Genomic DNA, 22,547 nt, shown 5'->3' with positions numbered 1-22,547 from the left:
GATGGAATTCAAACATGTTCTATTCCCTTCTAGCGGGTTTCATTCATTTGGTTTGATAGCATGCAATATTGTTAGCATATCGCTTATCCTGCATGTATTAAGTCACTCTACCCAATGGAGAACGAGCGTTGAATATGGTTTACGATATTGCATGGTTGTCAAGACATGTCAGAGACGTAAAGCGACCGTGGCAATTTGTAAACGGACATGGCCGCCAGGTTTGCTTTATTAAATACGGAACATTTTGAGAGAATCTTGAAAGAGAAAGACGCGTGGAACACCCGAAAGGAATGTGTATGTACTATTATTATTATTATTATTATTATTAATATTGGCTGGCTTTTTTCATGGTCTATCAGATGTATTCTATTCAGCTAGCATGATCTTGAACTTGTCTTCAACTGATATCTGAGATACCACTCAATGCCAGCCAATATTTAACCGTCACTCGGATCCATGATGTGTTTTGTATAAAAATGCAAGTTTTTCAACACGAGAAGATAAACTTCATATCTTCAAGCCAACATGTGATTTTTCTTTTTATTATATCGACACATTCACAAATAAAAAGTCCCCAAATTTATCAAAACAACTCATCGATTTCTTCACGAGTGACCTATAGACATCATGGTTTTGGTTCTCCAGGTCCCAGATGGAGTTCGTATGAAAAATACAAGTGGCGTATTTCCCAGTAAAACACGAATTGGCCTTAACTGTGTTTTAATCGGCTTAATTACTTTTTTAGAGTCTTATGTGACTCATACGCGACACAGTGCTGTAGTCGAGTCACTAAACCCTGAGTCCAGTCTCGAGTCCCCAGAGTTCAAGTCCAAGTCATTAAAAAAACACACAAACTTTGAGTCGAGTCCAAGAACAAGACTCCAACTGCACCATTTGACGGTGTCTGTTTCAGCTCAATTAACGTTAGTTTGTTCCTGAACATGACGTATGAACAGGTGAATGTGCTTCTCTTTATCAGGGAGTGTGAAGTATTCTGTCAGAGATGGTTGGGAGATGGATGTAAGTGCAGAAGGTGTGTTTATTAATGCAAGTGAAGACGGTAAACAATCCAGAATGGCAGGCAAAATCGTAAAACGGTGAAACGGGCAACAGGTCAAGTGAGGCACAAACGGGCTATCGTAGACTCGGCAGAATCAAAGACAGGAAACAGGAAATCGGGGATCAGGAAACCAAACAAGGAAATAAGGCTCGGTAATGTGTCAGCAGCACAACTCAATACTTCGCAAAGTAAGTGCGTTTTCACAGTTTTTATATTGGCGCGCTGATTGCACCTTAATCCTGTGTACGTTTGAGTCGTTTACGGCGCATGCAAGAGTCTATCTGATGCACACGCCAAGGCGTGCAGGTGTGACACTCTTGCACAAAATTAGTACAAAAGTTAGATATAAATATCTTATGCCAAATTCTTATGGTATATTGCAAAAAATAAAGAAAAAAATCTGAGTCCTCGTCTCCAGTTTACGAGTCTGAGTCATCAGTGCTCAAGTCCAAGTCAAGTCACGAGTCCTTAAAATCGGGGCACGAGTCAGACTCGAGTCTGAGTTCTGGACTCGAGTACTACAAGCCTGACACGACAACCACCATATGATGACGGATGTCAAAATGATTTACATATGGGGTCAGAAAATTTGCATTTGTTTCAAATAATCTTGAGTAATTGAAAATAACTGAAGGAAAAGGTACATCTAGTTCCAATTTTGAACTATCTCATCTCATCTCATTATCTCTAGCTGCTTTATCCTGTTCTGCAGGCAAGCTGGAGCCTATCCCAGCTGACTACAGGCAAAAGGCAGGGTACACCCTGGACAAGTCACCAGGTCATCACAGGGCTGACACATAGACAACCATTCACACTCACATTCACACCTACGGTCAATTTAGAGTCACCAGTTAACCTAACCTGCATGTCTTTGGACTGTGGGGGAAACCGGAGCACCCGGAGGAAACCCACGCGGACACGGTGAGAACATGCAAACTCCACACAGAAAGGCCCTCGCCGGCCACGGGGCTCGAACCCGGACCTTCTTGCTGTGAGGCGACAGCGCTAACCACTACACCACCGTGCCGCCCTCAATTTTGAACTATTGTAAAGTTTATTTTGTACTATATTTTTTTTTCCTAAGGGTGCCAGCGATTATGGAGTTCACCGTATTGATGATCTGTGGAAGGATAAGCGCAGCAGTGCTGTAGCTCAGTACAATGATATACATGTGAATCAGAATTAACCTTGACTCACCTTGGCGTAGGTTAAACTCCAATAATACTGTAATGTGTTTTTGTTATGACCATAAATTCTCTCCTGTCTCTCTGGCTCCAGACGGCAGTGTCCCATCCAAGATGTCGTCGTACTCGAGGCTGTGACACGACCCTCCGTTTCTGCTCTTTTTATATAATGAACGATGACTTAAAGTAGGACTTTCAACAGCCCGAGCGACACCAATTACAAAATAATACAAACAAACCCAGGACAAAGAACATTCCTAGGATTCCCTGCTTCACAAGTTGATGTCACTGAAAGTACAAATGCTCAGAGGTGTAAAGACCTTAGCACTAATGACCTTCCACTGCCAGGTACGGTAGGTGTGGAACACTTCAGTGCACCACTGTATTAAAGTTCCAGCATCTACAGTTGTGATTATTTAGTAATGTTCATTATCGGCTACTTCCTGTCACTGATGGGTTTTCAGTGACTGTAGATACATTAATACACCTGTCTGTCCATGCTGATGTGTAATTGTAGATACTTTTGATTTGTAGATAGTAATTTATAGTAACAGACTGTAATAATAATGTACAATACATTTGGAATAAAAAAAAGCTTCTAATTAAATAAACATGATTTCAACGGCCTGTTTTTAATTTAATAATTTTTTTCTAAAACATTTATTATGCCTCTGCAGCAGCAACAGCTCTGGCCAGAGGCACTATGTTTTCCATCCGGTTCTTGTGAATGCGATATCTCAAGAATGCCTTGAGGGGAGTTTTTCAACTTTGGTAGAAACGTTCACTTGGGCTCAAAGAACTGATTAGAACTTGGTGGTCAAAGGTCATGGTCACTGTGACGTCATGTACGTCCCATTCTTATGAACGTGATATCTCAAGAACACCTTGAGGGAAATGTCTTAAAATTTGGGCTCAAAGAACTGATTGATTGACCTTTGACCACCAAATTCTAAGGTGACTGTGACGTCATGTACATCCCATTCTTGTGAACATGCTATCTCAAGAACACCTTGAGGGAAGTTCTTCAACTTTTTGAGTCAAACTGAAAGTTTCTACCAAAGTTGAAGAACTTCCCTCAAGGCATTCTTGAGATTTTACATTCATGAGAATGGGATGTACATGACATTACAGTGATCATGACCTTTGACCACCAAGTTCTAATCAGAGTCAAACTGAAAGTTTCTACCAGACCTGATTAAAACTTGGTGGTCAAAGGTCATGGTCACTGGGATGTACATGAAGTCACATTCTCGTGAACATAATATCTCAAGAACATCTTGAGAGAAGTTCTTCAACTTTAGTAGAAAATTCACTTGGGCTCAAAGAAGTGATTAGAATTTGGTGGTCAGAGTCACTGTGACGTCATGTACGTCCCATTCTCATGAACGTGATATCTCAAGAATGCCTTGAGGAAATTTCTTCAACTTTTGGTAAAAACATTCAGTTTGACTTAAAGATCTGATTAGAACTTCGTGGTCAAAGGTCATGGTCACTGTAACGTCATGTACATCCCATTCTTGTGAATGTAAAATCTCAAGAATGCCTTGAGGGAAGTTCTTCAACTTTGGTAGAAACGTTCTCTTGGGCTCAAAGAACTGATTAGAATTTGGTGGTGATATCTCAACAACACCTTGAGGGGAAGTGTCTTCAAATTTTGTACATTCATTCATTTGGGCTCAAAGACCTGATGAGAACTTGGTGGTCAAAGGTCAAAGTCACTGTAAAGTCATGTACGTCCCATTTTCATCTCATCTCATTATCTCTAGCCGCTTTATCCTGTTCTACAGGGTCGCAGGCAAGCCGGAGCCCACCCCAGCCGACTACGGGTGAAAGGCGGGGTACACCCTGGACAAGTCACCAGGTCATCACAGGGCTGACACATAGACACAGACAACCATTCACACTCGCATTCACACCTACGGTCAATTTAGAGTCTCCAGTTAACCTAACCTGCATGCCTTTGGACTGTGGGGGAAACCGGAGCACCTGGAGGGAACCCACGCGGACACGGGGAGAACATGCAATCTCCACACAGAAAGCCCCTCGCCGGCCACAGGGCTCGAACCCAGACCTTCTTGCTGTGAGGCGACAGCGCTAACCACTACACCACCGTGCCGCCCCATCCCATTCTCATGAAAGTAAAATCTCAAGAATGCCTTGAGGGAAGTTCTTCAACTTTTTGAGTCAAACTGAAAGTTTCTACCAAAGTTGAAGAACTTCCCTCAAGGCATTCTTGAGATTTTACCTTCATGAGAATGGGATGTACATGACGTTACAGTGATCATGACCTTTGACCACCAAGTTCTAATCAGGTCTTAGAGTCAAACTGAATGTTTGTTTCTACCAGACCTGATTAGAACTTGGTGGTCAAAGATCATGGTCACTGGGACGTACATGACGTCACATTCTCGTGAACGTAATATCTCAAGAACATCTTGAGGGAAGTTCTTCAACTTTGGTACAAACATTCATTTGGGCTCAAAGAAGTGATTTACAACCCCAATTCCCAAAAAGTTGGGACACTCTCATCTCACTATCTCTAGCCGCTTTATCCTTCTACAGGGTCGCAGGCAAGCTGGAGCCTATCCCAGCTGACTACGGGCGAAAGGCGGGGTACACCCTGGACAAGTCGCCAGGTCATCACAGGGCTGACACATAGACACAGACAACCATTCACACTCACATTCACACCTACGGTCAATTTAGAGTCACCAGTTAACCTAACCTGCATGTCTTTGGACTGTGGGGGAAACCGGAGCACCCGGAGGAAACCCACACGGACACGGGGAGAACATGCAAACTCCACACAGAAAGGCCCTCGCCGGCCCCGGGGCTCGAACCCAGGACCTTCTTGCTGTGAGGCGACAGCGCTAACCACTACACCACCGTGCCGCCGTTGCGACACTCTGTAAAACATAAATAAAAACAATGTGAAGATTTGCAAATCATGGAAAACCTATATTTCATTGAAAATAGTACAGACAACATATCAAATGTTGAAGCTGAGAAATTGTATTGCTTTTTTTTAAAAATATATGGTCATTTTGAATTTGATGTCAGCAACACATTTCAAAAAAGTTGGGACGGGGCAATAAAAGACTGAAAAAATTGTGTAATGCTAAAGAAAACTAATTTGGTTAATTGGCAACAGGTCAGCAAGATGATTGGGTATAAAAACAGCATCCCAGAGAAGCAGAGTCTCTCAGAAGTAAAGATGGGGAGGGGTTCACTGCTCAGTGAAAGACTGCGTGGGCAAACAATTTAAGAATAACGTTCCTCAATGTAGAATTGCAAAGAATTTGTGGATCACATTATCTATGGGGGCGGCACGGTGGTGTAGTGGTTAGCGCTGTCGCCTCACAGCAAGAAGGTCCTGGGTTCGAGCCCCGGGGCCGGCGAGGGCCTTTCTGTGTGGAGTTTGCATGTTCTCCCCGTGTCCGCGTGGGTTTCCTCCGGGTGCTCCGGTTTCCCCCACAGTCCAAAGACATGCAGGTTAGGTTAACTGGTGACTCTAAATTGACCGTAGGTGTGAATGTGAGTGTGAATGGTTGTCTGTGTCTATGTGTCAGCCCTGTGATGACCTGGCGACTTGTCCAGGGTGTACCCCGCCCTTCGCCCGTAGTCAGCTGGGATAGGCTCCAGCTTGCCTGCGACCCTGTAGAAGGATAAAGCGGCTTGAGATAATGAGATGAGATGAGACATTATCTGTGGTACATAACATAATTAAAAGATTCAGAGACTCTGGAGAAATCTCTGTAAGAGACAAGGCTGAAAACTGACATTGGATGCCTGTGATCTTCAGGCCCTCAGGTGACACTGCATTTAAAAGCAGACACGTGTCTGTAGTGGAAATCACTGTATGGGCTCAGGAACACTTCAGAAAACCATCATCTGTGAAAACAGTTCGTTACTGCATCCACAAATGCACGTTAAAACCATATATTAACAATATCCAGAAACACCGCCACCTTCTCTGGGCCCGAGCTCTTTTACGATGGAGTGAGACGAAGTGGAAAATTGTCCCGAGGTCTGACGAATCAAAAGTAGAAATTTTTTTTAGAAATCATGGACACCATGTCCTCCAGGCTAAAGAGGAGAGGGACCATCCGGCTTGTTATCAGTGCACAGTTCAAAAGCCAGCATCTGTGATGGTATGAAGGTGCATTAGTGCACATGACATGGGTAGCTTGTACATCTGGGAAGGCATCATTAATGCTGAATGATATATACATGTTTCAGAGCAATATGCTGCCATTCAGACAAAATCTTTTTCAGGGAAGGCCTTCCTTCTTTCAGCAAGACAATGCCAACCCGCTTTCTGCACATATTAAAATTGCATGGCTCTGTAGTAAGAGAGTCTGGGTGCTAAACTGGCCTGCCTGCAGTCTAGACTTGTCTCCTATTTAAAACATTTGGCACATTATGAAGTGCAAAATACGACAAAGGAGACCCTGAACTGTTGAGCAACTGAAATTGTGTATCAGGAAAGAATGGGACAACATTTCTCTTTCAAAACTACAGCAGTTGGTCTCCTCAGTTCCCAAACATTTACAGAGTGTTTTTCAATGTAGATGTGATGCACCACAGTGGTAAACATGCCCCTGTCCCAAATTTTTTGAAACTTGTTGCTGACATCAAATTCAAAATGAGCATATATTTTTCAAAAAACAATAAAATTTCTGTTTCAACATTTGATATGTTGTCTTTGTACTATTTTCAATGAAATATAGGGTTTCCAAGATTTGCAGTTTATCACATTCTGTTTTTATCGACAGTTTACACAGCATCCCAACTATTTTGGAATTGGGGTTGTACAATTTGGTGGTCAAAGGTCAAGGTCACTGTGATGTCATGTACACTACCATTCAAAAGTTTGGGGTCACTTTGAAATTTGCTTATTTTTGAAAGAAAAGCACTGTTCTTTTCAATGAAGATCACTTTAAACTAATCAGAAATACACTCTATACATTGCTAATGTGGTAAATGATTATTCTAGCTGCAAATGTCTGGTTTTTGGTGCAATATCTCCATAGGTGTATAGAGGCCCATTTCCAGCAACTATCACTCCAGTGTTCTAATGGTACAATGTGTTTGCTCATTGCCTCAGAAGGCTAATGGATGATTAGAAAACCCTTGTACAATCATGTTAGTACAGCTGAAAACAGTTTAGCTCTTTAGAGAAGCTATAAAACTGACCTTCCTTTGAGCAGATTGAGTTTCTGGAGCATCATATTTGTGGGGTCGATTAAATGCTCAAAATGGCCAGAAAAATGTCTTGACTATATTTTCTATTCATTTTACAACTTATGGTGGTAAATAAAAGTGTGACTTTTCATGGAAAACACAAAATTGTCTGGGTGACCCCAAACTTTTGAACGGTAGTGTACGTCCCATCCTTGTGAACGTGATATCTCAAGAATGCCTTGAGGGGAGTTCTTCAACTTTGATACAAACTTTCAGTTTGACTCAAAGACCTGATTAGAATTTGGTGGTGATATCTTAACAACACCTTGAGGGGAAATGTCTTCAAATTGATACAAACATTCATTTGGGCTCAAAGAACTCGGTGGTCAAAGGTCATGGTTACTGTGATGTTATGTACGTCCAATTCTTGTGAATGTAAAATCTCAAGAACACCTTGAGGGAAGTTCTTCAACTTTGGTACAAACATCCACTTGGGCTCAAAGAACTGATTAGAATTTGGTGGTCGAAGGTCAAGTTCACGGTTCTTGTGAACACAATACACCAGGGACGCCTTGAAGGAATTTTGAACTGAACTTGTTCACACGGGAATACAACCGTCCATCTTTTATAGAACAGCACAAACCGATCCATGTGCTTTTGGAACATAGAATTTTACTCCTATGGGGTTTCAGTGAAGTCACTGCAACCGAAACAAGTACCCACACAAGGCAATGTGTTTTTAACTCGGTGGCCATTTTAATTCCCTCGTTAAATACCGAATGCATTACACTTGTCATGCAGGTGATCCTTCTGACCCGATATTTGAAGTATTTCATGTAATTCCTTAAACAAAAGAAGCCATTTTACTTTGCTGCGTATCTGTATATGACGAAATTTATTAAATGTATATGTTTGACGGTGCACTTTATTTTGGTTTAATTTAATTTTCACTCTAACGGGCTTGCTGTAACCGTAGCAACAAAATGTTAACGACTTACAGACTGTTAAAGACATCTATGTGTCTTGAATTATCTGACATTTTTAAAAAGTTACGACAGATTTAAGGAAAACCTTTTAATGGACTATAAACATTTCAGAAACATTGCTGTTTACATGTAACGGTATTTAATTGGGGTTTAATTTAAACCCCAATTAAATAAGTAAAAAATAATAATTCTGAGATCACCCGATTTAAATAACAAAAGTTAAAAGCTAGAGTGTATATAGGAGGTGAAAATTTAATAATATAATAATAAAACTTGATTTGATTGTCCTCTGAGTGGGGAGCGGGGGGGAAGAAAGACAGGATGCAGTTTGGATTTTTTTTTTTGCACAAAAACAGTACATTTAATTCAAGTGTTCCCCAGCACAAATACATAAGAAAGGAGTCATTCTATTCCTCTTTCTTTCTTTCTTTCTTTCTCTCCATCTCTTCACGCCATCTGCAAATAACAGCAGAACCACAGCTGCGGATGGAGAGAGCAAGAAGGAGAGAGAGAGAGAGAGAGAGAGGAGGATGGAGAGAAAACAAGAGACGGATGCATCTGACAGACCAAATATGAAGGACAGAAGGTAGGACATGGCTGTAGTCAATAAATATTGAGGCAACAACATTATATATTATATATATATATATATATATATATATATATATATATAAAAACAACAACAATGTAACATTACAGTCAGAGCCAACAAAAGCCAGACTACATGGAGCAAGGAATGTTGGGTAATGAAGATTTTGCTGCCAAAGATAAAGTGAGTAACGTGTCAGTGCACAGAACCTTCGGGATGGAGCGCGTGTTCAGTATAACAGAATGACTTCCTCTTCGAGACGCTCATACTACAGTGATGTCTAGGCTAAAACACATGAAATTTCTCCATTTTATTCTTTTTTTTTCTACTTTTACATCATCAAGTACAAAGTTAAAATGCATTTGTTAATATATTCATAAAAGAGTAAAATAATAGTGCTTTTTTTTTTTTTTCCTTTTTAAATCCATTACTACGACAACATAAAAACAGTCATTGTCAAGACTGGTCAATCCTTAATTCCCAACAATATAGTTCATTTATTTATTTATTTATTTATTTATTTATTCATCTATTTATTTTAAATCATTTAAGAATAAATTGTATAGCACCTTTTTTTTTTCTCTTTTTTTCCTTGAAACACCTTCACTCACGCTCTCGTTAAAGATCTGAATCCAAAAATAACCTCGTAAAGGATCTCCTCCTTTAAAGCTGTCAACTGGTTATTGGTTGGCTCTCAAATTCATCCTCTCTCAGCTGAGACGATTCATAAATACGTAAAGAAAATTCGTCAGGACGTGATAGCAAGTTGACACGCCCTCCTCTTACGCATCATCGTTATCCATCGCCGCCGCCACCGCCATACAGCTTATTATTTCAAGCTCCGCCTTTGGCCAGTCTCCTAATCATAACAGCTACGCTAACACAGCCTAGGATCACACCGAAATTAGCCTATATGGATTGAGAAACACACCCGGAGCACAAAACATGATCGAATGCTAACAAAAGGCAAACATATCTATGTACAGTTGGTTTACCGCTGAACTCTGGTGAATGGAGTCCTGACTCGGCCGTGTGTGGGCCCGAGTTTTATTCGACGTGTTGAGCGGCTAACGCGTCTTCCGCAAGCCAGGTTTAGCTTAGTTTCTGGACTTTAGCTATCTGGATGCTCATTCGCAAATGAGGGCCACTTTCCTGAACACACATTATGATCAGTCATGAACAGTGCTGGTCCTGACTAGTTAAACTACGCAGGAAGTGGAAGGAAGGGTGTGGCCGGTTCAGAAAAAAAAGAAAGAAAATGTTACGTTATGCTGTGTGTTCCAAAAACGTTTCATTTTCTAGCTACCACTTGTATCAAGACAGAAAGCTAACTTTAGCTTCTTGGTCATTCACGTTACACTCTTCACGTTAAATCTAGCACCCTAAAAGAGTCACAGTGTCTGACTCGTGAGACATTTTGATATATTGTACACACTTATCTGGCTACGAGCTTCGGAATCCTGACGGCTGCATTCTGATTGGTTATTTGGATTTGGATGTATGTGCACTTCCATACACAGGTTTTTGACGGGTCATATAGTAACTGGATTAAAAACGGTTCACAGCATTGAGTCTTCTATTGAAGCAGTTATTAGCGAGAAGGCTAGATACGCTCGTATCTTTGGTTGTCAGTCAAATGGCCTGTTTTCCTAAAAGCTCTTTAGTGATGGAAACGGCCAGAGTCTTCAACACCTAGAGTTCTGGCTTGCGAGACTGTGATCCATCTTAAAAAAAAAAAGAAAGACCTTAATGATCCATTTAAGCTCAGTCTTGTTAAACAGGCTATCGTAACAGCGATATGCTAACTAGCTAGCTAGCAAACCTACCAGTATCTCTTACCATCATCATGCAGAGTCAGTAGTGGTTCTGAACGTTAGTGAGATTAGCTACTGAAGGCTACGTGTTCATTCACAGTCAAGCAGCACCACAGCAGCGACTTGGATAAGGAACACACTGTTGGTGCGGTGGAGGACGGATGTTCATAGTGCAGGTTGGGGGATGGATTTTGGCTCAAGACGTTCAGAAAAAGCGAGGACCAGCACTGCTAAAGGACTTTTATTCCAGGACTGTGGATAATCTGTTTCTGGAAAGTAGCCTAGAAAGTTCTTTGGCCTGCTTGAAAGGCAGGCTGGAGAGAGATTAGCCTCTCTCATTTATACTTCACGAGGACACCCTTGAAAATCTGGGAAGCCGGGGGACAAAAAAAAAAAGATTCAGAGAAAGCACCAGAATGTCCCGTTAACCTCTAGTCTGAATGATGTGTAGAACAGCATGGAGAGACTACAGTAAACCAAATCCGATTATCCACACCGATAATTGGAAGGTGAGCACACACTGTTGAGCACCAACACACCACAAGAGGCCACACCCACCGGGTCATCCTGGCTTCCCGAGGAAGCTTCTGAAAGCACCAGAATGTCACTCTGTATCCAAAGGATCCGATAACGGTGTGGAGAGAATACAGTAATCCAGATATTATTATTTAAATCCATAACTGGAAAGTGTGTGCACATTGTAAAGCACCTACACACCATGAGGCCACGCCCACCAAAACAAAAGGAATTCTGGGAGCACCATGTGACCAGATGTTACATCACACAGCAGAGGCCACTATCCCAGAATCCCCTGGGAGGACAGAAGTGTATTAAAGAAGGATCTGGATCGTGACATCTAGAAGTCAAGATCATCGTTCCATCACAGGAATCTCTTCAGGGACTCAAACTTTTTTAGGTGCATTTTCACCTTTCAAGACCCCTGGAAACCATTTATGAACCGAACCAAACCTTTGGCACCTTTTTGCCTCCGCAACCTTTTTAAGAACCCAGGCCCCTTTCAGGAACACTTTGGAATCTTTGAGGAAGTTAGGACCTATAACTACATTTCCACCACGGAAACCTTTTCATGAACCGAGGAACCCGGGCAGAGTTTAGTTGGGGTTTTAAACAAGAAAAACGACCTGGAGCTGCTTTGTTCTGGTTGTGATTACTTCTCCAACCCTTCAGTTCCTGAAAAGGTTCTGAAACGTTGGCGGGAATGTGCCTAATTTTAAATGCAAACCGGGATTAGCATACAAGCTGAATGCTAGCCTGAACCCAGAGCCAGGAAGGAAAGAAAAAGAAGAGAAGAAAGCAAGCACCCCAGAGAGATTTCTGATCGTTTCCTCAGTCGGACAAAAAGCAAAGCGTGTTGAGGAGTTGGAGAACGTTTCTCCGCATCAAACCCCCCCTTCCCCCCCAAACATGCATTCATACAACGACACCAGGACAGTAAAAATGGTGGAGTCGGACGAGTCCTTGTGGTTTACAGTAGAAATGAGTTCCGCTGGTGGTTGCTAGCATCACCACAGTGCTTTGTGGAAGGATCGATTTGTTTGTAGTTTGCTGCTGCCCCCTGCAGCCCTGGGCTGGAAGTGCAGCAGTTCTCTGAGACTGTGTGTGTGTGTGTGTGTGTGTCGAGATATACAGACCTTTCTCTCCAGACCAATTTCATAAGATTTAACTGTATTGCATCAGCCTGTAACTCTCAACATGGATGCAACAAGTAATTCAGATCGTGTGTGTCAGTCACTATGTGCCCCAGCAGTAAGGCCTCAAGTGTAACTGTGCATCAGTATTGCTGAAAGAAAGAGAGAGAGAGAGAGAGAGAGAGAGAGAGGGGTGGGGATACATAAAGTAAACGAGGAAGATGGCAGAATAAGTGAACGAGACTAAAAGAGGAGGAGAAATGGACAGGAAAAAGGAAGGAGAGGGGCAGCAGAAGACAGATAGAAAGAAAAAGGGAGTGAAATAGATAGAAGGAATAAGCAAGCAAATGAGCAAGAAGGAAAAGAGACGAAAAGAAGAAATTTGAGAGCCAGAGAGATAGAGCACCGTAGTTGTAATCAGCATTTGAGCTTTACAGAAGTTGTATTGTTGTGTAGTACCATGACATAACTGTAAACAGTGTATCAGCTGGGGTGTGTGTGTGTGTGTGTGTGTGTGTGTGTGTGTGTGTGTGTGTGTTTGCACCACTTGACTACTGGTTAAAGATGTAAATGACACCAGGATAGTGTGTGTGTTAGTGGGTTTAGTTTTCGAAGAGGCTGTGACCCTCAAATCTGCTTTGTGCTCAGAGACAACCGTCCTCCTTCTCTCTCACACACACACACACACACACACACACGCTCGTATTCACACGCTCATGCAAGCATGTCTCTTTGTCATCAGAGAAGCTGTGATCACAGATGAAAGATGTCAATCGTCCTGACACTGTAAATGATTGATTTAAAAAGTCTGTAAAACAAAACTAAACCAAAAATGTAATGAAGTCTTCAATAAATAGCCGACATGTAAAAGTGAGACGTGTAGTCGGACAAACCGTGTTGTTTTTTTTTTTTCTTTTCTGTCCTCGATGAATAGCACCAGTAAGTCATCAGGCAACTACCAAAACAAATGTAAGAAGGGTGGAGCTTGGTTGCTATGCAAATGAAGGGCGGGGCGAGTCGTGGGATGGCACGGCGTGACTCGGGTGGGCGGGGTTTCAGTAACAGGCAAAGTATTCCTTCAGCGGTGCGAACAGGTGCCGAATCACCGGGACGCTCCACGACCTTCCCAGGAGTCTTTGCCTGGCCAGACGACTCATGTTGGACACGTCCGTGTAGTGGACAGGAAATCCAAACACCCTGAGGGGGACAAGAAGAGACTGTGATGTTTCTCAAACGATAACAGAATGACAACGTCCTGGCTTTTATTCTTTAGTTCATCACACGCATTCGTCCATCTATCTCTGGATTCACCCATCCATCCTAACTGGAACTAATTCTAACCATCATGAATCCATCCTTCCTTCCACCTGTTCACCGTAAATTTGATCAAAAGTGGCTCCGTGACCAAAACTATGCTAAATTTATCCATCCATGAATCTACTCGTTCTTCCGTGTGTGAACCCATCAATCAGAACATGGAGTTCAAGTCTTTCAGTTCTCTAAAAGTTTTGGAAAATGTCCAGGTTATTGGAAGAAGTTTGAACCGTTTGTGAATCCATCCACCCACCAATACCTTTCCATCTCAGTGCACCAGAGGATGTCCTCCTTGTTATTCATGTACACAGGGAAGTGCTGGTCTTTGCCCTGCTTGATGGAGTTGGAGCGAGTGGTGATGGTTCTCAGCTTATCAAACTGAAACACAAACCCAGGGTCCATATTAGCGGCTCCTAACTGACGGGGTTAATTTTGGAAAAGAGCTCAAAAAAAAAAAAATTATATATAGTGTGTATATATATATATATATATAAACCTCTTAATTGCTAATATTAATACTCACATTAATACTAGACTCATAAGTTGTTTTGTCCCCCCTATGTAAATCCCAGCCAATCCTAAAGGTGTAGTAAAGTCGACGTTCTTTGATATGTTTAACGACAATATGTTAACATGATATATTTACTCATAACAGAAGTATTTGAAGAGTCGTAAAAGTTGCCATTACGTTTTAAACAACGTCCCGCTGGAGGTTAAAATCTACACCTGCTCCTGAGGACATTTTGACATAACTGAATATCGACAGCGATTCAATGCAAGTTAAAATGCAAATCCTGTCATTAATTCGCATGTATAGGCCACGTTATGGGCATAACAATTACATCATGTGACAGTAAATCACAGTATAAATTAATGGCAATTTGTGGAAATAAAAAGTGAACTACGATGATGATTATCAGGCTGTGCAAACTTAGTTTTTCCTGTAATTGCATTGTTTAGGCTGTACAATAGTGGGAATGTATGTGACATCACTGTAGGCGGAAGTAACACCGCTCTAATGCCGCAAAAATGTACCAAAAAAAAAAAAATGTGAAAGAGCTATCGCGTGATTGTGTACAAATTAATGAAAGGTAAAGAAAAGAGAAGCAAATGGAGGAAGTCGTTTTATGTTTAAGCCTGAATACAACCTCCACAAATGTTTATTTAAGAAAAGGCCTTTTTGTGTATTAACTTTTTTCGTTTTTAATAGGCTATTATATTTTACAACTGAGTTTACGAATGTTTGTAAATTATTATTGGTTAAGAAAACGAATCGGAAGTTTGTCTTTTTTTTAATTTAACAAAAGGAATATTTAATTTGATAAAGAACAGGAAAATGTTGCAATTTTTGGAAAAAAAAATTATTGCCGGAAATCTTAATTGTGATCCCAATATTATGAATTGGGTGAATCGTCACATGCTTACAAGACTGAAAATTTACCAAATTAGCTTTTTTTTGGTTTGTTTTGGTGCAATTTGAAAAGGGGGGGGTGCACTTCTTCTTTCATTTTATTTTTTAATGACTTTATGTATTGGGTTTTTATTTGAGTTTGTCACACAAGTTTCTACCATACCAGCCAATCACCATCAGGATAATTCATGACACAGGTGGTCGGCCCCGCCCTTTTATCTTGGGACTCGAAGGCGGCATCGGAAACGCCTAAACTGTCAAATATCGTAATTACAAAGTGAACGCAGTTGAACGCTAACGCATCGTTGTAATTGTAGCTTGGGAACTCGTATTTTTCCGATTTTAAAGGGCATGTCAGTGAGAGAAAAGTTATGGCCTAGGGCAGATGCTAAGATTTAAGTGGTAATTTTGCGTGTAAAGTAGAATAAAATTTGTGTTGGGCATGATTTATACACATACCTGCGACAATTAAAGGAAAACTGGATCAACACCACCCTCTAGTGGACAAGTTAATCGACATCCATGGGATTTTATCCAAGAACTAGACATGTTTTATAAATACAGAGAAATTGTGGGTCACGTGACCAACCTTGGCTGTGCGTCCGTGTTCCAGACAGTCCTGCAGGTCAAGCTTATCGTTCACCATGGCAGTTAATGGCCTGCGGGATGCCCAAAAAAAAAAACCTTACAGTAATGTATAACTGTTGAATATTATTGGTCAGAATGTGCCAATATGTTGTTTTGGGGTTTTTTTTGTGACCGCAGCTGCAAGTCAGATATATATACAGTGGGGCAAAAAAGTATTTAGTCAGTCACCAATTGTGCAAGTTCTCCCACTTAAAAAGATGAGAGAGGCCTGTAATTTTCATCATAGGTATACCTCAACTATGAGCGACAAAATGAGGAAAAAAAAATCCAGAAAATCACATTGTCTGATTTTTAAAGAACTTATTTGCAAATTATGGTGGAAAATAAATATTTGGTCAATAACAAAAGTTCATCTCAATACTTTGTTATATACCCTTTGTTGGCAATGACAGAGGTCAAACATTTTCTGTAAGTCTTCACAAGGTTTTCACACACTGTTGCTGGTATTTTGGCCCATTCCTTCATGCAGATCTCCTCTAGAGCAGTGATGTTTTGGGGCTGTCGCTGGGCAACACGGACTTTCAACTCCCTCCAAAGATTTTCTATGGGGTTGAGATCTGGAGACTGGCTAGGCCACTCCAGGACCTTGAAATGCTTCTTACGTAGCCACTCCTTCGTTGCCCGGCGATGTGTTTGGGATCATTGTCATGCTGAAAGACCCAGCCACGTTTCATCTTCAATGCCCTTGCTGATGGAAGGAGGTTTTCACTCAAAATCTCACGATACATGGCCCCATTCATTCTTTCCTTTACATGGATCAGTCATCCTGGTCCCTTTGCAGAAAAACAGCCCCAAAGCATGATGCTTCCACCCCCATGCTTCACAGTAGGTATGGTGTTCTTTGGATGCAACTCAGCATTCTTTCTCCTCCAAACACGATAAGTTGAGTTTTTACCAAAAAGTTCTATTTTGGTTTTATCTGACCATATGACATTCTCCCAGTCCTCTTCTGGATCATCCAAATGCTCTCTAGCAAACTTCAGACGGGCCTGGACATGTGCTGGCTTAAGCAGGGGGACACGTCTGGCATTGCAGGATTTGAGTCCCTGGCGGCGTAGTGTGTTATTGATGGTAGCCTTTGTTACTTTGGTCCCAGCTCTCTGCAGGTCATTCACTAGGTCCCCCCGTGTGGTTCTGGGATTTTTGTTCACCGTTCTTGTGATCATTTTGACCCCACGGGGTGAGATCTTGCGTGGAGCCCCAGATCGAGGGAGATTATCAGTGGTCTTGTATGTCTTCCATTTTCTAATAATTGCTCCCACAGTTGATTTCTTCACACCAAGCTGCTTACCTATTGCAGATTCAGTCTTCCCAGCCTGGTGCAGGTCTACAATTTTGTTTCTGGTGTCCTTTGACAGCTCTTTGGTCTTGGCCATAGTGGAGTTTGGAGTGTGACTGTTTGAGGTTGTGGACAGGTGTCTTTTATACTGATAACGAGTTCAAACAGGTGCCATTAATACAGGTAACGAGTGGAGGACAGAGGAGCCTCTTAAAGAAGAAGTTACAGGTCTGTGAGAGCCAGAAATCTTGCTTGTTTGTAGGTGACCAAATACTTATTTTACCGAGGAATTTACCAATTAATTCATTAAAAATCCTACAATGTGATTTCCTGGATTCTTTCCCTCCATTCTGTCTCTCATAGTTGAAGTGTACCTATGATGAAAATTACAGGCCTCTCTCATCTTTTTAAGTGGGAGAACTTGCACAATTGGTGGCTGACTAAATACTTTTTTGCCCCACTGTATTAATCACTATCATTTCTATGGTAACAGATTTCTGTCATTTATGAAAGGAGTGTCCAGTGTTAGAGGACACTTTGCTTTCTTTGTTTCTCAGTCTCATGACAAGCTGCGTTTTTGTCATCATGTTAACTTCAAGAGACGGACTAATTTGTTTCGTGGACGTTCCGAAACATTTAACGTAGCTATAAATGGATAAGTACGACGAGTCGTTCATTGAGAACAGTTAACGGTTTCCATAACAGCAGGACACTGTGCGTGTTTTATTCCTGCTGTCACACTCGCTACACACTGATTTATGGTCAGATTAGAGATGGATGGGTGACGAAAGAGTTCTAGTGCACAAGCGGGTAAAGGTCGTTCCCACCTGTTCATTCCAGGCAGATTGCCCCAGAAGTAGCGGGCGCGGTGGGCAGCAGACACCTCCTTGGCGTCGATCATCACTGGGTTGCACTGAGGCGAGAGACGAGGTTAGGTTAGTCCATGTTCACAAGAAGTCCTAAATTGAACTTAGGATAGGGGTTAGCATTTGTTCGCATACCTCGAGGAAGCGCGAGATGTCTCTCTTGTCGCTAACTCCCATGGCTACGACGTTCTCAAAGAGCCAGAAGAACGGCCGCTCGTCTCCTTCTTTAGGACGAGCCTCGTGTAGCAGGCGGTAAAACTCAAAAAACAGTCGCCCAGTGCCCTCTGCACAACACACACACACGATTACAAAAGACAGTACATTCCTGGACCATACATTGATCCCTAATTTGCTTCTCAAAGCTCTGAATCATGTCTGAGTTCACCACAATGTCTTATAAACCCCAGGCTATTTTCAGGGTAACTACCTTTACTTTTAAAGTGCTATCACTTTGGTCATTATAAGGGCCCTACATGCTGTTTTTTTTTCTCTCCCCAAACAATCTAGACCAGTGGTTCTCAACCGGGGGGGCGCGCCCCCCTGGTGGGGCGCGGAGGTACTCCAGGGGGGTCGCGAGTAGGCTTCATGTATGGAGGAAAAAAAAAATCTGGGGCTAACAGGCTATAGTAGCTAAGCAGATGCAACACATTTACCCATGTCAAAATGCAGGACATTGGACTATTACATACAAATCAATACTATTATAAAATCTATCATCAATCTATCATAAAATCTTGTGTGTGTGGCCGCATCAGTCGGGGGAACTGTGATATGTTCCCAAGCCTTGCAGACTTTATCAGTAATGCAGGCACTTCCCACGATTTCTCATCTGTCTTTCAAGCAGCGTCAGAGCACCTGTCGGTAATGAGAAAACAGTTTGCGGCATACTTCACAGAGGATTATCGCTCTTTTGCGTGGGTTCGAGATCCATTTGCGTGTACTGCTGACGAACTTCCAGTTGACATGCAGGAACAGCTTATTGAGCTGAAGAGTGACAGTAGACTTAAGGCAGTCTTCACCTCATGCCCTCTTTCGACATTCTGGGCAGCATTGATGCAGGAGTACCCGCAACTGTGTGACGTAGCCTTGAAACTGCTCATCCCATTCGCATCGACCTACTTGTGTGAGGCAGGATTTTCAAATATGACTGCGCTCAAAACGAAATATCGCAATCGTGCGCAAATTGAGGATGACTTGAGACTGTGCTTGTCAAACATTTCGCCAAGAATCGAGGATCTTTGTAAGGCAAAGCAGGCTCAGGTCTCGCATTAATGCAAATGCAGATCACAAAGGCACAGTAAAAATACCTAAATTCACGCCTGGTCCCAATTCCCAATGATATCAATAGCCAGCTAATGATAATCCTAATAAAATACCTAATAAAAACAATAATAATAATAATAATAATGATGCCTATTAATAATAATAGCATAATAATAATAATAATAATAATAATAATAATAATAATATCAACAACCAACAACAGCAATAATAATAATAATAATAATAATAATAATAATAATAGGCCTAATAATAATAATAATGCCTGAAAGAACATAAGTCTTGTACTACTGCCAACAGCTTAGTAATGATAATAGGCCATAATAATAATAATAATTATTATTATAATAATTATAATTATAATAATGCCCGAAAGCAGATTAGAAATGTGGTGCTACTGCCAATTATAACAATAGCCTAATAATGATAATAGGCCTATGTATTTCTATGGAATGGATAATGCTACTACTGCTGCTACTGCTACTACTACTACTACTACTAATAATAATAATAATAATAATGATAATAATAATAATAATAATAATAATAATAATAATAATAATCTAGCCCAGGGCTATCTATCTATCTATCTATCTATCTATCTATCTATCTATCTATCTATCGGTCAATATAAGGTGCTGTAGGTCGGGTGGCGTCACTGCAGGTGAGTGTGTTTGGGGGGGGATGGGGGCGGGGCGAGAAGAGGGGCCCCCAACTGCAATGAACCAGCTTTGGTGGGGCCCAGGTTGCAAAAGGTTGAGAACCCCTGATCTAGACTATCCACATCTTCCATCATTTGATATGATGATACTTTTTATAACAAGGAAAAAAAAATCATGTCTTATGAAATTATATATTTTTACATCCATCTCACCATAAAAATGCTGGAAGAAGTAGAGAGATCTTTTCATAAGTGTGTCGTGGAGATTGTCTTGAATCTGGTGATATCAGAACCATGATGATGTGAAAGGCTAGGACTTAGAAATTTGCGCAAAAAAAAAAATTATATGCATTTAATGCCTAACGGAGAGTGAGAATCTCTAATGTGGTCATCATCTCAATCATTCTCTAATGTTTTGTTTGTTGTGATTTCAAAACCAGATTATTCGAAAACACTTTGTTGCACAGAGAACCACTGAGTATCTTCAGAAAGGGTACGATCTGCTATTTATTTTGACATGCGGCACGTTGCGAAGCGATATGGACTTTGTGACTCATTCAGCCGAGAACCGGAGTGTGAATGGGGTGAAGGAATTACTCTGCGGGAGTTTGATCCGTTTTCATAACGTGATTAATTCAGCATGTATAAATACTGTACAAGTGTGACTCGCATCATGACGAAGCTCCTGTTCTGCTCTTTCTTCTGAGAAGTGCTTCATATCTATGCAGTGGTGAGTTCACGACTAATTCAAACAAGAGTAATAAGTGTGGAGATGGACGCAGATTGGAACGATGATAAAATTCAAGCTTCTTTTTCTTGTTAAAACTTCGTCACATCGACATGTAGCCAGCACAGTTCGTCGTTTCATACGATCCACCTCACTGCGATGAACAGTTCATGAGCAATTCGCATCAGTCGAGTTCCAAGGGTTAAGTTAAAGGAGGTGGGGCTAATCTCGGGTAAGCCAAAAATAAATAATAATTAAAACTAGCCTACATGTAAAGTTCAACCATCCTGATTCTCACTGCTGGGAGTCTTGGACACAGGGCTGTCAATCAAAAATACTCATTAGAATATTAGGCCACACCCATTCCACTCTCTGATCAATTTGATAAGTGAGCTTAGACAGTGTTTGTATTATCTTTAGGTGTTTTTATTCTATTTTTTTCCCCAAAAACATTTCATGTTGGAGGTTTGATATATAATGATATTTACCATCTGGGAGGTCCGTATCGTGAAATACCGTGACTGAGGTCTTGAAAGTACTGGCCGAGGTCACGGTATTTCACCATACGGACTGACCTTAAGCTGGGAAATAATATATTTATTTTTTTTCTTTACCAAATTCGAACAGAAAACGAGAGCGCCCAAAAGGGAAAACCGAGCCGAGCTGCCATTTTGAATCCTCATTCACGGCTGTAATGCAAATTGCTTCCTCCTCGGTATACAAGTGCACTTCCATGGCAGGGGGAAAACTACATTTTGCCGCCTATGTAGTCCCCTATTTATACAAAATTGAGTCATTCAGGATTCAGCCATGTTTTTGCTCGGCGTTAGCAAGTTACAGGTTTTAGCTTTCTCCTGAAATTTTTTCTTTTATTATTTCTTCCTCAGGGTAGTAAAACTCGCTTTTGCTGTAAACACTGTCGTCATCGCTATCCATGATGTAAAATTAATGCTATTCTCCTGCGAAATGCGAAAATAAATGTTGACAAAAATTGCTACTATGTTTGTTGTTGTGAACGAGCGGGTCGCCAGAGGTCCGTAACTGGGGTCCGTACCATAGGATACAGACTCGCTTGCCAGCCAATCAGAGCGCAGGATTTGATGGAAACCGGACCGCAAAAAAAAATAAGTATATTTATTCATACACGTAGTTAAGATACACACACATTCTTGTACTTCTATCGTTGTGGGGACTCGTTGCATTCCTGAGCCCCTAACCAAAACCCTAAAACAGCAATTTGAAGAAGTGAGGACCAGCCAAAATGTCCAAACTCTGTTAGTAAAAATGTGTTCTAGTCCTCAAGATGTAGCAAGTACATGTACGTGCATACACACACACACACACACCGTACCAAAGAGTCCTTTCCTGGCTGGGTTGACGATGGAGAGATCGTTGCAGGGGCTCCCACCTATAACCAGATCAAATGGACCCCACTCTTCAATCTACAAAACACACACAGGCACATTAAAACCGTTCCATGTTAAATGAACTACTGGTGCGATGAGACTAATGTAGCAATAACAAGCCTCCGTTTCCCATTTCATATAACATTTTTAAAGGAGATACGCAGAGCCATGGCCTCACTTTTTGTTTGCCTTGAGACCTCAAGAATGGCACAGGAATAGTTTTAAGTGTTAACAATAAATCTAATATAGTGATTTATATAGGTAGCGGTCTGAGTGAATGACCTTGACGTCTGTAATGCCACAGCAGGAATTCTATCGGTCTCATTACCATTTCCGCTATACTAAAACACAGAGCTGACTGCAACTCCGATCCTCCATTTTGAGCTAATTTATCGCCATGCCATGTAGATGTGTTGCTGGTCGGCGCAGCAACATGACAGAAGGTGGATTTATGTTGCATTCATGGTCCAAGAATGTTCAAACTGCAA

At 41.3% G+C, this 22,547-nt stretch overlaps 2 protein-coding genes across 13 annotated transcripts in view; one reads left to right on the top strand and one right to left on the bottom strand.

Annotated features, from left to right (window-relative positions):
* The window catches only part of gnpat2 (glyceronephosphate O-acyltransferase 2), a 31,900-nt gene extending 29,081 nt beyond the window's left edge, over nt 1–2,819 (top strand). Inside the window, exon 16 of the mRNA XM_060913856.1 lies at nt 2,339–2,819. Coding sequence (XP_060769839.1) covers nt 2,339–2,382 — 44 coding nt within the window. The 3' untranslated portion in view covers nt 2,383–2,819. The remainder of the gene's footprint in view (nt 1–2,338) is intronic.
* A 5,929-nt stretch (nt 2,820–8,748) lies between these two features.
* Nucleotides 8,749–22,547, bottom strand: part of LOC132881277 (DNA (cytosine-5)-methyltransferase 3A-like) — a 117,923-nt gene continuing 104,124 nt past the window's right edge. For 9 of the 12 annotated variants that reach the window (XM_060913841.1, XM_060913845.1, XM_060913848.1 and 6 more), the window contains 5 exons: nt 22,005–22,095; nt 18,120–18,268; nt 17,946–18,031; nt 15,781–15,850; nt 8,749–13,663 (listed from right to left, as the gene is read on the bottom strand). In XM_060913841.1, coding sequence (XP_060769824.1) covers nt 13,313–13,663; nt 15,781–15,850; nt 17,946–18,031; nt 18,120–18,268; nt 22,005–22,095 — 747 coding nt within the window. In that variant the 3' untranslated portion in view covers nt 8,749–13,312. Of the gene's footprint in view, nt 13,664–14,039; nt 14,159–15,780; nt 15,851–17,945; nt 18,032–18,119; nt 18,269–22,004; nt 22,096–22,547 lie in introns of all 12 variants that reach the window. The other 3 variants (XM_060913846.1, XM_060913853.1, XM_060913850.1) reach the window with 2 other exon arrangements.

The sequence above is a fragment of the Neoarius graeffei genome, chromosome 2 (genome assembly GCF_027579695.1).
Source record: "Neoarius graeffei isolate fNeoGra1 chromosome 2, fNeoGra1.pri, whole genome shotgun sequence".
NCBI lineage: Eukaryota > Metazoa > Chordata > Actinopteri > Siluriformes > Ariidae > Neoarius > Neoarius graeffei.
The sequence above is the reverse complement of the archived record's forward strand: the minus strand, read 5'-3'. Positions and strand labels throughout refer to the sequence as shown.